The sequence below is a fragment of the Poecilia reticulata genome, linkage group LG23 (genome assembly GCF_000633615.1).
Source record: "Poecilia reticulata strain Guanapo linkage group LG23, Guppy_female_1.0+MT, whole genome shotgun sequence".
Classification (NCBI taxonomy): domain Eukaryota; kingdom Metazoa; phylum Chordata; class Actinopteri; order Cyprinodontiformes; family Poeciliidae; genus Poecilia; species Poecilia reticulata.
Genome location: NC_024353.1, coordinates 11,954,449 through 11,970,452, shown reverse-complemented (window position 1 = coordinate 11,970,452; position 16,004 = coordinate 11,954,449). Strand labels below are relative to the sequence as shown.

Here is a 16,004-nt window from a genome sequence, read left to right as displayed (position 1 = left end):
ACCTTTTATACATTTTCTTATGTAAACTGTAAACATCAGCTTACATAAGGATTTCCTGCGATAGACCAACTGAATGTGGTAAATAATTACATGGATAAAGATGCATACACTGTTTTCAAGCTTTTTTTCTTCTGACAAATAAAAGTTCTGGATGCGTTTGTTTTCAGTTCCCCTGAGTCAATTGGTAATTTCTCTCTCACCAGATGGGCAAAGCTTGTAGAGCCACCTTTTGCTTGAAATTACAGCTGCAAGTCTTCTGCTGTGCCAGCTTTCCCCATCTGGAGAAAGAAAATTTGTCAATTGTTTATTGCATCATACATCAAGGCTCAGTCAGAGTAGATGGAGAGCAGCACTTTTAAAGTTGTCACAGACTCTCAGTTGGATTTAAGTCTAACCTTTTTTTGGGGGGCCCGCATTTCAACTTGAATATGGTTCTGTCTAAATGATTGAGTTGTAGCTGGTTGTGTGTTGACATTTGTCTTCGTCCTGAAAGGTCTGAAGTCTTTCCCGGTTCAGGACGTCTTTTCTTCCAGGATTGCCTATTTTCCCGTCAACTCTGACCAGTTTCCCGATTCTTTCTGATTAAAACAATAATTAAGCCATGTCGTCACCACTATGTCCTTTCTTCTTGCCATCTAATTCAGATTTGTTCACTTTTTAACCATTTATTGTACTGTTACCAAATTCTCCCACCCGAGTTGCAGATCTGTTAGCATGGACTTCTTTGCCACTTCTCTATCCAGTGCTCATCTTATTTATTTTGTGAGTTTAGCTGGATGGTCAGGTTTTTGAGGGACTGTTTTGTTTTTGGAGATTTTATGCGTTCCATCTTCAGAAACCCGAGTGTTGTACAACGAATTAGAAAGTAGCACAAAACTTCCTCCTAATTTATGTAATTATTTATTTATTTATGTATGTATATTTAGTATTAATGACCAGTGCACAAGTAACCTGTGAGTCAGACATTTCACATTTCACGCAGCAATATAAAACAATATCTGTCTTTTTGTAAAATACAACCACATAAAGACAAGTTTCAGCATACGGTAATGTTAAAAAGTGCTTTTGCTAAGAGTCTAGAGTTGGTAGCATTGCATTAAAGTGACAAATAAACTGAGCAACTTAGCATATTTGTGCAGAAGTTGTAGGAACTAGAAACACACACAATGGGCTTGTTCAGACACCCGCTCCTCCTCCTACTCCTCCTCCTCCTCAGCTCCCTCCGCACATCTTAGTGTGCTGGTTAATATTTATATAGCCACATGCTACCACAGATGTTAACCACATGCACCAAGCTGCAATCAGAGACAAAGTGGGCTACCAATGTAGCAAGCTGAAACCCAGGAGGGGTGTTTTTATCCCTCTCTGCTCCGCCATCACCCCATTTGCAAGTCCTTCCAGGGAGCGTGAAGCCACATGTAGAGTGTGAAAAACATAAGGAAACCAAATCACAGATGCGTGACTTTGTATGAATCTTTCAAGCCCCAGATACCGTCAGTTTGTAATCTCTCATCCTTCCTTACTCCGCCATTTATCTTCTGTCAAGTTATCCTCTTCTCCGCAGCAGCCCCCACAGTTCCTTCTTCTTTCTGAAAATAAATGCGATCCCCTTCCCTCTGCCTCCCTTTACAAGATTAAGGGCAGCTATCTTCTAGCGAGCCATATGCCAGATGCTAACACTATGCAGGCAGAGCAACACAGCAGCTATTAACAGCGCAAGTCAGCACAGCAGCTGCTTTCAGAGGTGTTAGCCGCAGACTTATCACCCTTGTACCCTAAAATCATGTCAACATGTGACCTTAACGCTGTGTATATATAATCTGGGCCTTCAGCGACAGATGTCCTGTTATGATACCAAAAGAGAAGGACAAGGGTTTGTAAGTGTTATCTCCTGCTTTATTAGTCAAACTAATCACTTGCTAGGATTTATAGGGGATTGTACCTCTTGGTGGGCAGAGTTTTACGGCTAAGTGGTCGGATACATACTGAAGGCTGATCTTTTTAAAACCAAATTCTAGAACGGGAGCTAAACATTTGGCAGCGACGTAACTTTGCAGACTTTATAGCTATTCTGCTAATAAATCACCTTGATTTGATATTCTGTTTACTTACAAACCTTACTTTGCGACATAAAAGCACATTTTTTTCTGGATTACACTGCATCAGATGACTATCTTAATTCTAGTGTAGTCGTGTTTTAAGCACAAGTGAAAAGGCAAGGAGGGGAGGGGGTTTTAATCTTCTTGTGATAGCCATGCTAATTGCAGTGCAAAACAACTGAGTCATTTGTCCTTTGAGCAAATGGAGGCTAAAAATGTTCTCACAACAGTTGAACTAAATATGCATTATTAATCGCATATCACAGCCACTGTTAGGACTTACTTGTTGCACACATTTATTATCGTAAAGGAGTCACACCCAAACAAAACAGGAGTTTAAAATTAAACTGGGCCTCACACAGTTAAAACAACCTGAACACTGTACCTTATTCGTCATCATTTTATAGCCTTACCCAAAAAGTGTTTTGCTATCCTAATGAATGAAGCTATCAAAAGCGTTGGACCATTCGATGGCTCAGGAGCATGAACAAGACCTCAGCTCCTGTTGGATCAATTATGACAAGCCAATCACCACGCCTCAGCGACAGGAGCCCCTTTACATCAGTCGTGAGCTGAGATGGATTTGATTGGCACAGGTGTTGGAGCAACTGTGCAGTTAATCACAACGCTGCTGTACTGCCAAAAAACGATTTGGAAAGCAAAAAGCGGCACAGGCTTCAACTCAGGTACATGTTCTTGATCCATTTGCTGCAACTGGAAGAAGTGATGTGGGGTATTCTTCTGCAGGGTGAACGTAAACTATTTAGGATTTTCTGACATAGCTCTGTGTCTTTAACCAGCTTGATTTGCATGGGCGTGCATTTGCGTACATGCTGCAGAGTCTCATTTCCACATGCACCTGCATGACCATATAAAAATAATGACATGTTAAACACTGTTGGGATCTTTAATCAAAAGAAACAAAGTTCTGCTATTTTTTTTTGTGTGTGACAAACTGGGGATAACCCCAAAAGTATGGCAAAAAAAATATTTTTACACTCATTTAAATCTACTTCAGGCACAAAAACTTTTAATTTTTTTTTACTTATTTGCATACTTTGATATGAAATGGCAGCCATGGTTCATGCCAGATGGAATTTAGCTCAAAACAAAGATCTGTTAATACAGTTGACTCATATAGTTGACTCAGAATATTTCTATAAAATCTAGACTACTATATTGTGCATCTTTATTGTGGTGTTTGAGCAATTTAGCTTATTTGAATCTACATTTCTCTAAAAAAACAAACAAACAAAAAGGTAAAGTCTGTTTCCTATTGTTTCCTACTATTGCTAAATATCTAGCGATTTGTATCTCTGGGTTATTCTGCCACATTTTTCGCATTTCTGAGATCAACATATATGACATCTAGTACTGAGTTTGAAATTTAACTTGCACCAGAACCAGCGCCGCTTATTTCAGCTGCTCCGTTTAAAGGGCGCCGCAGTGCACGTGTTAAGCACTAATTAACCTTTTGTTTTAAGAGGTTTGTTTGCTTTTTTTTATCCTGAACGCAAAGATTACCCTCAAACAAAACTCGCCCCCGGTTATGTTTTAAAGAGAGTCAGAGTTCGAACTATTTAATCAAACTAACCAGAAATTTGACTCAAAAATTACTTTTAAGTCTAGCTTATGACTTATTCTGTACTTATTTTGTGTCATTTTTACCCCCCCACATTTAATCAAACAGAAGAACAGCATGTAGCTTTAGTAAACCCTATGTCTAGCTTTTTCTTTGTGTGTGTGTGTGTGTGTGTTTTCCTGTTGAACTCCCAATGAATCCATTTTAACTCTGCATCAGTAATCAGGCTCACGGAGCTGGAAAAGCGCAGACGCAGGTGTCAGCCAGCTGTATCTTTACCAGGCATCCAAACATCTGTAGGAACCAGGATCCGTATCACTGGTGTGTCTATTTAAGGTAATAACTTCCCCTGGCGCAGGCCATCTGACAAAGCTAATTACGATAAAGTCTCGGCTGGGAGGTTTCACGCACTGCCTGAGAATCCTTACAACACCAAGATGCGAGCTGGTTTTTTTTTTTTTTTCCCTCTCCACCATGTTTTTGTTTCTTTGTTTTCCTTCTCAAAATCACTGTTCCGCTCCTTAAGCACTCCCAACTCCCACGTGGAGGCCTTTTCTCATTAAGAGGATGGAAGCATTTTAGATTTCTCTCTCACTCCTCCTCTGCCTCGGCAGCGCGAGAGTATGGGGAGCCTCTTGATTGACGGCTGAGACATTTCTTGTCGTTTGCCATTTCTCCCAGGCGTCCCGTTTACTCACCGGGGTTCGACTGTAGACACAAACAAATGCATGGAAAAGGACTGAGAGGAAAATAACTGTGCACAGATTAATTCACGTGGTGGTGGTGGTGGTGGTGGTGGTGGTGGGGGGGGGACTCAAAGTAGCTTTGCCCGCAACCCCGCAGAACAACAGGTGAATTTCTGCATCCTAAACCAGAACAGTTGGGAGCAGTAATGTGAGACACTAAATAAGGATATCGCAAAGAAACCACAAAAATGTGTTCAGCTTGGAATCTGCGCTGATGTTTCTGAATTTATTATATATATATTTTTTGTTGCCAGTGTTCAAGAGTAAATCCACCTGCAAATATATTTGTTGTTGCAATTCAGTCTGAAGCAAGGAGAAAGTTTCATTTACGACAGCAAGCTGAAAGTTTTCAAATATTTTTCTTACACCCACTTGCACATACACACGCAGCCAGACTGTTACGCTAAGTAAAACGCCGAGTTCAAAATATAAAAAATTGCAATTCTCTTCTTAATGCAAATTCTGTTCACAAGAAAGCAAAGACAAACGGGAAGGGAGATAAAGGGAATGTTATCTTAAATTCAAAGCACAGTTGAAAATAGGTATTTGCATAACGTTAAAATATTTTTACATCTCTTCAGACATTATTTTTCCTGTTATGTCAGTTTGGATTATCAAAATAGTCACCGTTTGCCAGAATGAGAGAATGTTTTTTGTATTTTCTTCAAGTTTAGATGTTTAGACTAAGATTTCTGTGCCTGAGGAAAACAATCTTAACATGGGAACAACGTGTTAAGGTTAAAGAAAGAACCTTGTGTGAAAATATTTAAGCAATATCTCAAGACATCAGATGGAAAATGTATATTGCAAATGGACACTCAGCTTAAGCATACCACTAAATTTGCAAAGTGACTTTAGGAATATAAACCTAAAGTCATTACAAAACTCTGATCTTCTTCCTCTAAACTGAAAAAGAGTTCAAACACCAAAAAAGGTGTCCTACAAACCGGACTCTGTGGCGTAAAAACTCCAGCAAACTATTGGAAGAAGCGCCCAAAACATTTGACCCAAGTTTCACCAATAACTAGTGATGATTGCATAAGTGTGTATTACTGATTTGAATGAAGTAAACCACAAACATCTCTCAAAAAAATATTCAACACATCATTCTTGCATTTAGTGAGCAGAAAGCATTTTCAAAGCCTAATTGAAAAGTGAAGACTGATTTAACATTAGTGTTGGTACACACACACACACACACACACACCAACAACAAGTTTACTTGTACCACAGTTCTAGAAAGTGTTCCTCTTGTCAGAAGACGACTTGCTTGCTTAGGAAAAGGTTGGAAGGTTTGATGTTTAGAGTGGTGAAAAACTAATAAATTCCTGCTACTTTAATACATGAAAACCAACAGAGCTTATTTCTTTAACAATAATTTGAAGCTGAACTTTTTATGTCATTGGATTTAAAGAGTTACAATGCTGTACCAATGCATTCCACCCTGCACAAACGCACTGGTTTGCTTGGATCATTGTTCTGGTTCTCTAGCATAAAGTTACAACTCCAAACTTTTCTGGCAGAGAGCAGATTTCCTGATTTGAACAATTACGGCAAATAGTCCACTCCTTACTCCTTCATGTAGCAAACACCTGACATGCAGCTTTAGAGAGGCCATTTTCTGAAATGCTGTTGGGTTTGAAATGGGCCATCTTTCTGGTTAGTACTGGTTCTATGTATGCTGTCTTTGCCCAATCTCTTTCTTCTAGTTGTTTCGTGAACATTGATTTTACCCTCATTAAGTGAGGCCTGCAGGGCTTTGGATGATGTTCTGGGTTCTTTTATGACCCCCTGGATGAGTTATTGATGCACTCTTGGAATAATTACCTACCGCTCCTGTGAAGGTTTCCCACTGTTTCATGTTCCACACAGGGTCGGGTTTGTTTGGATAGCTTTTTTTTGCCTTTAATTCGGTGAGCTGAAACAAAGTGTCTCAGCTCATTTGCTTAAGTGCATAAAGAAAAATCTGTTTGGGGGTAAACACTCAGATCGGCATTTATATCACTTCTGGTCTGATCTAAAATCACTGGAAGTTATCACACGATCTTCTAATTTTACATTTGATGCATAGCTTGTCCTTTGCTACAGGACTTTGAGTCTTTTTAGTTCTTAAAGTCAGATCCAGCTGTTTTATTTACGCTTATGATTTATAATCGACATTATTCACTTAATATAACAATGTAGCAATTTCTCATATTGACCTGAACAAAAATCATGATGAATGTGAAGGATGTAGAGAGAGAGAGAGAGAAAATGTAGAATATTTGTTGATGATTTGTAAAGGGAGAGATTGAGAAAAATGGTAAGGAGAACATGACAGGAATGGAGGAATATCGGGAACTGATGGAAACTTAGATATTTATAGATTAAGGAAAGCAATATCTTAATACAAAATTAAAAAAATAGAATTTAATTGATGTAAAGTACGGTAGTGTTGCATAGTACCGTACACAGTAGGGGGCGGTATGCATCTGAAAGTTGCTTACAATCCGAAGAAGAAGCATTGTTTCGATGCGTCGGGCCAAAGACGCTGCAATGAATTGCAAACCGACGCGGAATAAAATCGTAAAACGGGAAAATTTTTCCATTTAATTTGATCCCCAAAACAACTGACGTTTTACGGCCCCCTTTTACGGGAAAGTAATAACGTTTTACGGCCCCCTTGGCGGCTTCAAACGTCACCGCCTGCTCCATCGACACAAACCTCCATATGAGCTTCCTAAAAATCCTCCTGTGTTACTCGGCACACGCTCCGAAGCCCCGGGACAGAAGACACATCACTACATACAACATACCTCTGATTCAGCGGTAAGCTTTGTATGTATATTTTTTTCTTTTGAAGCAATATTTGACTTAGTTTCGTTGTGGCGCTTCTACCGCAACTGCGGAACGTCTTTAGGAAAAGGTTTGTTTTCAGAGTTTGTTTAATTTAACCCTTATAATTGAATTGCACATGGGCCGTGTGCACGCCGATTAATTTGGCCTATGAGGCCTAAATGATTTTGTATTTTATTTTTGTTTGACTCATTTTGTGCTAAATATGCTAACCGGAAGTAGCATATTCTTCCGGTTTGGAGTTTTAGCAGTTAAAAACTATGGTTAAAACTGAAATATTTGGTGAAAAATATTTGGGGAAAAAAAAAAACATGTGGATGGAAAAGCTTCAAGTTTGAGCTTAACCTAATTTGCAACAAATTGCCAAATACATTAGTATCAGCATATGGAACGGGGAATGTATTTATACCTAAAATGAGGTATTTAAGAACAAAAAGAAAATAAACTAGGCAATTTTCCTGTCATTTACAATTATCTGCTAGTTTATAGTGATCTATCCAATTCAATCCAAATAAATTTGTTTTAAGTGTGTGGTCTTAATGTGACAACGGTCATTTCTGGGAAAGTAATAATGTTCATAAATAGTGCAGGACTCGTTGACTGTGTGAAAATGTCTGAAAACCATGGCAACAGCATCCAGAGTGTTCCTGTAACATCACCTCTCCATTCACAGAAAAACAACTCGCATAAACACAATCGATTTAAGTGGGCGTTGGTATAATTTTGCAAACAGAAGACCTTTCTTTACCCTCCCGCTGTTCTCTATTCCACCGGCCTCACAAGTGGAATCTATGATTAGAAACGGAGTTAGCGGGCAGGAAGCAACTTGGACTTCTGCCTGTGATGCAAGTCCTTTGTGCATAGAATACAATTAAAGTTGGTATATAAATGTATGCTTTCTATGCTGCTGTTTCTGTTGAACGTTATGGGGTTTCATTTTCTGTGCTGGAGAGAATCTGCATGTTTGATGTCAAAAACTCGTTAAAACCACCAGTACATTGTTGGTTCCCTTAATTTGAAAGTAATAATGGCTGATGTGCAGAATAATTTTTTCCCCCCCTTAGTTCAGAGTAGAGTTATGTGGAAATGTTTTTATCTGAACAGGTTGCAGGATTTTCAAGGTTCCAGGAAATGATGGTTAAGAAGTGTATAATGTTGGACAGTAGTTGCTATGCGAAGGTCCAGTCAATCCTCTAACTGCCTGTACAGTATGTGAATCTGACTGTGCGTGTTTTATAGTAGATTTTTCTTCAATAGAAATGCTGCTTTGGTTAGAAAATTCACATAGACGATCCAACATGTTCAAATGACGTTTTATGTGAAACTGAGGTACTTGTCTGCTGTTTAAAGCACAGAACAGTAGGTTTTTACTAATTTTGTTAATCTTTGTGAACCAAATCAGTGTCTTAAGTAAGACTTAAGATTGTTTGCTGATTGTTTGATCTCTGAAATGTTGTACATTTGAGTTTGGTTTTGGAGAACCAATTTCTTTGTGTGTAAATGTTAAATTATGAAGTTGAATTTGGTGAAACTGTAGCAAAAACGGGTACGGACACAAACTGATGCCAGTGTTGTCTGGCTGTAATGGTCTGAGTGGAACTGCATGTGTACAAGTTTTAAAAAAAAAAAAAGAAAGATGTTGCGCTTGTCAGAACCGTCTCTATAATAAACTCACATTCTAAAGATTATACTCTATCACCTGCGCTTTGACACTGATGTTCATCTGATGGTGTTAATTGAGAGCACGAAATCCATCCTGTTGACATTCTGGCACCATCTGGTTTCCTTCTGAAAATACCAGATGACTCTGACTTCCAAGTGTTGATGACAGACAAGTGCTAAATGATGCAGCCTTTCATTTGCTTGACACATTATGGATTTCATCAGGAGGGGGTTACTGACATCTGCTTCAGATGGGTATGTTCTACAACACAGTGATTGATGCTAAAACTTTAGAAAGTGTTGTCACAAAAAAAAAAAAAACAAAGCACAATGTGAGGCTCCAGCCAAATAAAAGCTTAAAGGGCGAAATATGCCGGCTGAAATGGTTGGCTACTCTGGATGAGCCAAACTTGAGTCAAAGCACAAAATTAGCATTTGCAATTGTGCAATGAAACACACGGCTTCCTTTCTCTAAATATTACACTCTGAAATGGGAGGGAGGGTGTGTTTCTCAAAATCCACACTTTGTGTGTAATGTAGAATAGGAAAACAATTCCTGTCTGCTGAGGAAAGCATTTGGTGAAATGGAAGATGTAACGTCCATTCCTCCTTATGTAGAACCTTCTATTGATACCTGGATGATACTAATGAAACGGTCTGTAAATAAAGTTAATATGTCCCGTTTTTCTGTAGTTTGACTACACTGCTGCACTTTAACGAAAGCATACCTTGATTATTAATTAAGAAATTCACTTTATTTTTAGGTTATGTATGATGAAAAACTGATCTTAATCGAAAATCACGGTATAATACTTATTAACAAAGTAAATGACAGTAGTACCATCAGTACTAAATACATACTGCAGGTAAAACTGAGACAGTTATTAAAATATTCAAAGGCTCAGGCACAGATCTGGAAAAAAAGATGAATGCATACAGATTATGAGCCTTTTGCTTGATTGCCGAGCACAAACCTAATCATTTGTTGAAAATTGCTTCTTTTTTTTTTTCTTCTTCTTCTCTCCCCCCCCTTTCAAAATCGCAACCTGAAAAATATGCTAGAAACTTGTAACAGTTCCACAACCGTCAGGCTCAATTGAACAAACAGGCCTTTGTGGGAAAGGACGCATTGAAATGTGAAAATTATCCTTGACATAAGGTCAAAGTGAGAAGTGAATAAACCCAGCAAAAAAAAAAAAATCCCAGTTTTACCTTCTACCAAATCAAAATGATAAATCAGAGCTTGGATAAAAAATAAAAAAAAGTCTGAATCAGTGAAAAGGTGTTATTTAAAGTTGGCCTGTAAAATTCACAACTCCAGGTATGTCAAAAAAAGTAAAGTATTGTTATACTTGTTATACTTGGCATCTTTAAATGCTGAAAACCTTACATAAAAATCAGAAAAAAAGTATATACAGTCCAATATTCAGTGCATCAAAGGAGAGAGTCATTCTGGTTAGGTGAATGAATGTTTAGGTGAATGAAACTTGTTTCAAGTTGCTCTACCATTTTACTCCAATTGGTTTAGTCCACTATAATTATTTTTTCCTATAACAAAAAGCAACAACACCGTTACGAAAAGAGGAAGAAAACAATGGATAATTAGTGCAGAAACAAAAACAATAGACATCATTTTAGAAGCAAGCCAAAAAAATAATAATTATGTAGAAAATAAAAATCGGGTCAGTCGTTTACAGTCCACAGTTGTTAAAATTAAGACGGTGACACTAGTTTTTGTTTATATATGTATATATATTTGTTTTCATTTAAAGGCAGTTAAAGATTTCTCCGAAAGGTTAACTTATTTTTTGTTTTTGCCAAACAGAAAATAAATTTGCTGCACGATAAGGACATCTGCTGCATGACAAAGGTCGAATCCTGCTTTGGGATTTATTTCTCTTGAGCCAGATGCAAGACAGGGAAATGTTTGTGAACGTTTTTCTGTTGTTGAACCTTCTTGTTTAGTTTTTTGGGCCACATTTTTCAGATTAAGTGAGCTTTTCAATAAGGAATTTTGATTAAGTCTTTGCGAAATTGGATTATCTCAGCCACGGTGGAGCATTTTTGAGGAATTGAATTCTGTTAAAGCTCTTTTAAGTAATTATAATTGGCCGGTCACTCATTGAAAGATTGGTTGGTCATTTGGAATCATGTCCATACTGCAGATATCAGTAGCCGTGACACTCATTTTAAATGGATAGTTAATTTTTTTGTTTCCAAAAACGACAAAAAACTTCTTTTTTTTTGAGGAACATTGCACCTCAACAACAAATATATTTTTATGGCTTTTATGCATTTATACATTTCCATGTTTTTAAGCCCACAGCTCTTGTGTTGTGTGAAGAAATGGATGCACACATCCATGGAGGTGTGTGTTATTCAGTCTTCAGTGTGAAATATTTCTGCATGATCAAATCCCCCAAAAAGTTTTGCTTTTTCAAGAGACACTTTTTCTTCATCAACACATAGTTTAAATATATTCTTGCTTCCGTGCTTCACTCCAGTCAGAGACGTCCACACCTTGTAACAATGAAAACAAAATCCCCTAATGGGCTGTCAGACCCTGCACTGGGCTCTCTTCTCTGCACCAAAGCATGCATTCTTAATGTAGCCACAACGTTTTTAGGGAAAGGGGAATGTCGCGTGAAGGGATTCTAGTAAGGTTTAACAGATTAAAAGCAGATTGTGCGCATCGTTAAGACACAAGGTGAGGTGCAGCATTGTTATAGACACAGACAGAGAACTTATTTGTGATGCTACATTACTATGTCTCATTTTACCTCATTGTTGGCGTCATGTGTTGTTTTTGGCTCATTTTCAACGTCACAATGGCTGGTAATTTTTAGCTAATTTTCACTGATATTTATTTGACCTCATTTTCAATGTCTATGTGTCACTTTAGACGTCATGCTTAATTTTCTACATCTTTCTATGTTGTCAATTTACCTCTTGAGAAATTTTACCTCATTTTCAATGTTATATTATGAGTCACTGTACCTCTTTTTTGGTGTCATGTGTGATTTTAAGGGATCTTCATTATACCTCTTTTTGACATATTATAAACTGTAATTTTACCTAGTTTTCGCAGTAATACTAGATTTTACCTCATTCTATACTAAGCCTTATCAACATGATATACCATGTCATTTTACCACATTTCTGAGGTGAATATAGTATGTCATTTTACCTTGTTTTCGAGCTAAGAGTGTGTGTGCTAAGTGTGTATTTTATCTAATTTTTGACATCATGTCATTTGACATTGTGCTGTAGTATGTCTTTTAACCTTATTTCTTTTACCTCACACCTTGTTTTGAAATCATACAATGATTCATGATTCATTTTTTCATGTGTAATTCTATTTCGTTTTCGACGTAAGACTATAGTATGTATATTTTTATCCGAGTTTTGACACCATACTATAGTCATTTTACCTCATTTTCCAGGTAAGACTACAGTCTTTCTATACCGTCATTTTTGACTTGTTGAAAATATGAAAAAATTAGTCATAGTAGTATGACCTCAAAAATTGTAAAATTTAGTCATAGCATAGATATGACCTCAAAAATGTGCAAAAATGTTTCATAGTATGAGCTCAAATGTGTGCAAAAATGTGTCATGGTATGATGTCGAAAATATGCAAAAATGAATGATAGTATAGTAGGACCTCAAAAATGTGCAAAATTTCTTGCTCGTTTTGAACGCTATACTAGTGTCTTTTTTCTCCGTTTTGAACGCCATATTTTACCATGAGTCATTTTTGCTCGTTTTGAACGACATGCCCGCACTTCGCGGCCTCAAAATGTATGACCTCAAAATGTGCAAAAATTTGTCATAGTATAGTATGATGTCGAAAATATGCAAAGTCGAAGCATAGATATGACCTCAATAATGTGCAAAAATGTGTCATAGTACGACCTCAAAAATGTGCAATTTTTTTTTTGCACATTTGTGCAAGTTTTTGTGCAAAAATGTGTCATGGTATGATGTCAAAAATATGCAAAAATGAATCATAGTATAGTATGACCGCAGAAATGTCATACTGCAGATATCAATAGCTGCGACACTCATTTTAAATGAGTATGACCTCAAAAATGTGTCATGGTATGATGTCGAAAATATGCAAAAATGAATCATAGTAGGACCTCAAAAATGTGCAAAACTTTTTGCTCGTTTTGAACGCCATATTTTACTATGAGTCATTTTTGCTCGTTTTGAACGTCATGGCCCGCACTTCGCGGCCTCAAAATATCCAAAAATTTGTCATAGTATAGTATGATGTTGAAAATATGCAAAAATGAGTCATAGTATAGTATGGGTCATTGCCGACAGTAAGTCAGGCTCGTTTCTAGTGAGTATTATTTGTGTTTTCTTCTTCCCCTGTTGCGTATGCTTCTTGGAACAATTGGTAATCTAGTACAAAATTTCCTGAAGCATTTCTCTTTTCTTGCTAGTAAAGTTAAGTCCCTTTTAGTCTCCACTTGAACAACAAAACACATGCATTTAACTTGAATAGTGTATTTAATGTGACGTTTACAGAAAGTGATAAAGTGTAAAGCACAACTGGCTGTTCAGGCTCACATGTTACTGCAGTAAGTGGGTTCAACGTTGTGCTATTACTGTTTTACATTCAGGGTAAGAGACGGTAAAGTCTCTGTCACAGCAATGCCAAAACTATTGTTTTTGCTCCGTAAAAGAAAATACAACCGAAATTCTTTGAAATTTGGAGAAAAACTGTTGAGAAGATATGCAGCTTTGATGTTTTCACAGCACACAAAAAAAGAAAAAATAGCTGAAGCTGCAACAAAAGCACTTTGCAGTTGATTCCAGCTCAACATCAGCATGTTTTTCACAAAAACTCTATCAAGACATTGTAGTTGAAAGTAAACATCACAGGTAGCAGTTCTGGATTGGCTGTAGCACATTCAGAAAACAAAACCAAACTCCTATATGGCAGCACTCATCTCAAAGAATAACACTCTTCATGTAGGAGTCTAAAGTTGCAAGATGAAGCTAGAGTTTTAAACCAACACAATCTGAAAAACTTAGCTTCTTAGAGAAGGGATGGGTTTTAACTTTAAATCCTGTCCTGTGAAGCCTTTTCTGCTCTGACCTCGCTTTGTTTTTCCTCCTCAGGATTCAAAGGGTTCTGAGGCAGAGAGCAAAACCCCCTGAAGCCTCAACTCTGAGAATCGGCATGTAAGTCATCTCTTCCTGTCATCTCTGCAATAATATATGACTGAAGGTGAATCACCTTAGATCAAAGTGTGATCCTTGTACAAACTGTTGTATTTACAACTCCTGCAGCTGTGAGATGCCAAACAGTTCATGTATGCACCATAAAACATTCATTTTTATTTAGTCTGAGCTCAAATCTTCAGTCTTTTAATGAAATGTTTGTTTTTGCAGTCATCAGTCGAAGACGTCTCTGTCTTGTGTGGCGATGTGCCGAGACTCCCCGTGATGCAAAGTGAAGAAGGATTCTGGCTCCAGGGCCTCTCTGAGACGGACCGGCGGCTCCAGGTAGTACTGCATGGAGGAGAGACGAGGACAGAATGCTAGATATTGGTCTTGGCTCAGAGGTGAGGAAGTCTAGACCAGGAACTTAAGAAAACTATATTTACATATTATTTAAAACTTAAAAATACTGTCTTTCTATGGTAGATAAAATCTAGAAACAATATAGATTGGAAATTTTCCAGATAAAACCTAGAAATTTTCTAGTTTATCTAGATATATTCTAGATTAAAATCTAGAAAATTTCTAGATTTTTTTAAAAACGGAATAATCTAGATATCGCAAAAAAAAAAATCTAGAAGCAAACTAGATGAATGAAATTTTCTAGATAAAATCTAGAAAATTTCTAGATTATATACATCTAGAAAAAAATTCTAGATAAAGCCTAGAAATATTCTAGATTAAAATCTAGAATGAAATTTTCTAGATAAAATGTAGAAAATTTCTAGATTTTTTAGATATCGAGAAAATCTCAAAATAATCTAGATATCGAGATATCTAGATATTGTATCTCATCTCCAGATAAAATCTCATCTAGAGATAGACATTTTCTCTAGATACTACGATATATCATCTCGATTTTTTTTAACAGTGGCAGAAATGGGCTTCCATACCCTTTAATAACTGACCAGTGTTTAGTATAAAACACTGCACTGTAATTTTAAGATATAAATCTAAACACTGGTCAGTTATTAGAGGGTTCCCACATAGAGTTGAAAGAAATAGTAATTTTAAGTCTTAGATAATGTCTAAATATTGTTTTCTTTCTCAGTGTCGTATGAGGTAGAACAACTGGTTATATAATTTAAGTCTAGATTCCTCACTTCTGAGCCAAGACCAATTTCTACCATCCTAACAAATGGTTGACATTTAATTTACTCTTAAATTGTGTTTACACTGTATGAAGGCAAGGCTGCTTCTATTTTAACTTAAGACGTTACATGTAGTGACTCCTGCTGACTCTTTTCTAACATCCTACCTCATAGGCGAGAGCGAAGGTCCCCCAGTGTACGGCTACAGACTGTTTGGCCTGAAGGTCCTGATGAATCTGAACAGCCTCTTCTGGATCCACATGCTGTCCCTTCATCACATCCCTGAAAACCCAACAGGAAATGACAGAAGTCCTGCTTAATGCTCATTAAAATGCTGAAACTGAACATTAAGATATTTTTGTCTACATGTGTATGAAAGAAGACCTTAAACCGAGTACCACTGGCTACACATTGGTATAGTTAGCAAGTGTTGGATTACGCTACTGCCCTAAAATATGAACTTGTAACAAAGGTTTCAGTGAATTTATCTGCTTCTGCACATATTAAATAACTTCATATGAAACACAAGTGTGTTAAAACATGAAACTCTTTGTGCCTGATCTGCTGTGTGGGTGAGAGGTAAGTGCCTCTCTACCTGGGCAGGTACGCTCCAATTGGGATTGCTGCGAGGTCGAATGGCCCAAAGCGGCGTCCGATCTCCTGGAAGGACGGACAGTAGCCTGTGTCGCCGGCGAAGAAGAATCGATGGTTGGGACCCAAAACAGACCAGCTACTCCATAAAGACTGAAAAGAT

At 37.4% G+C, this 16,004-nt stretch overlaps 2 protein-coding genes across 3 annotated transcripts in view; one reads left to right on the top strand and one right to left on the bottom strand.

Annotated features, from left to right (window-relative positions):
* LOC103459423 (secretory phospholipase A2 receptor-like) overlaps window positions 1-15,719 on the top strand; it is a 247,926-nt gene extending 232,207 nt beyond the window's left edge. Inside the window, exons 1-4 of one of the 2 annotated variants that reach the window (XR_532741.2) lie at window positions 6,931-7,244; window positions 14,058-14,120; window positions 14,331-14,444; window positions 15,425-15,719. The gene's annotated coding sequence lies outside the window, so the exon portion shown is untranslated. Of the gene's footprint in view, window positions 1-6,930; window positions 7,245-14,057; window positions 14,121-14,330; window positions 14,445-15,424 lie in introns of those variants that run through there. The other variant, XR_532739.2, reaches the window with a different exon arrangement.
* LOC108165882 (N-acyl-phosphatidylethanolamine-hydrolyzing phospholipase D-like) lies at window positions 13,424-15,997 on the bottom strand. The gene is made up of 3 exons (XM_017302838.1): window positions 15,846-15,997; window positions 15,418-15,532; window positions 13,424-14,450 (listed from the first exon to the last, which is right to left on the bottom strand). Exons 2-3 carry the CDS (start codon window positions 15,523-15,525, stop codon window positions 14,334-14,336), a joined length of 225 nt encoding a protein of 74 aa, XP_017158327.1. The 5' UTR covers window positions 15,526-15,532; window positions 15,846-15,997; the 3' UTR covers window positions 13,424-14,333.
* Window positions 15,998-16,004: the final 7 nt, after the last annotated feature.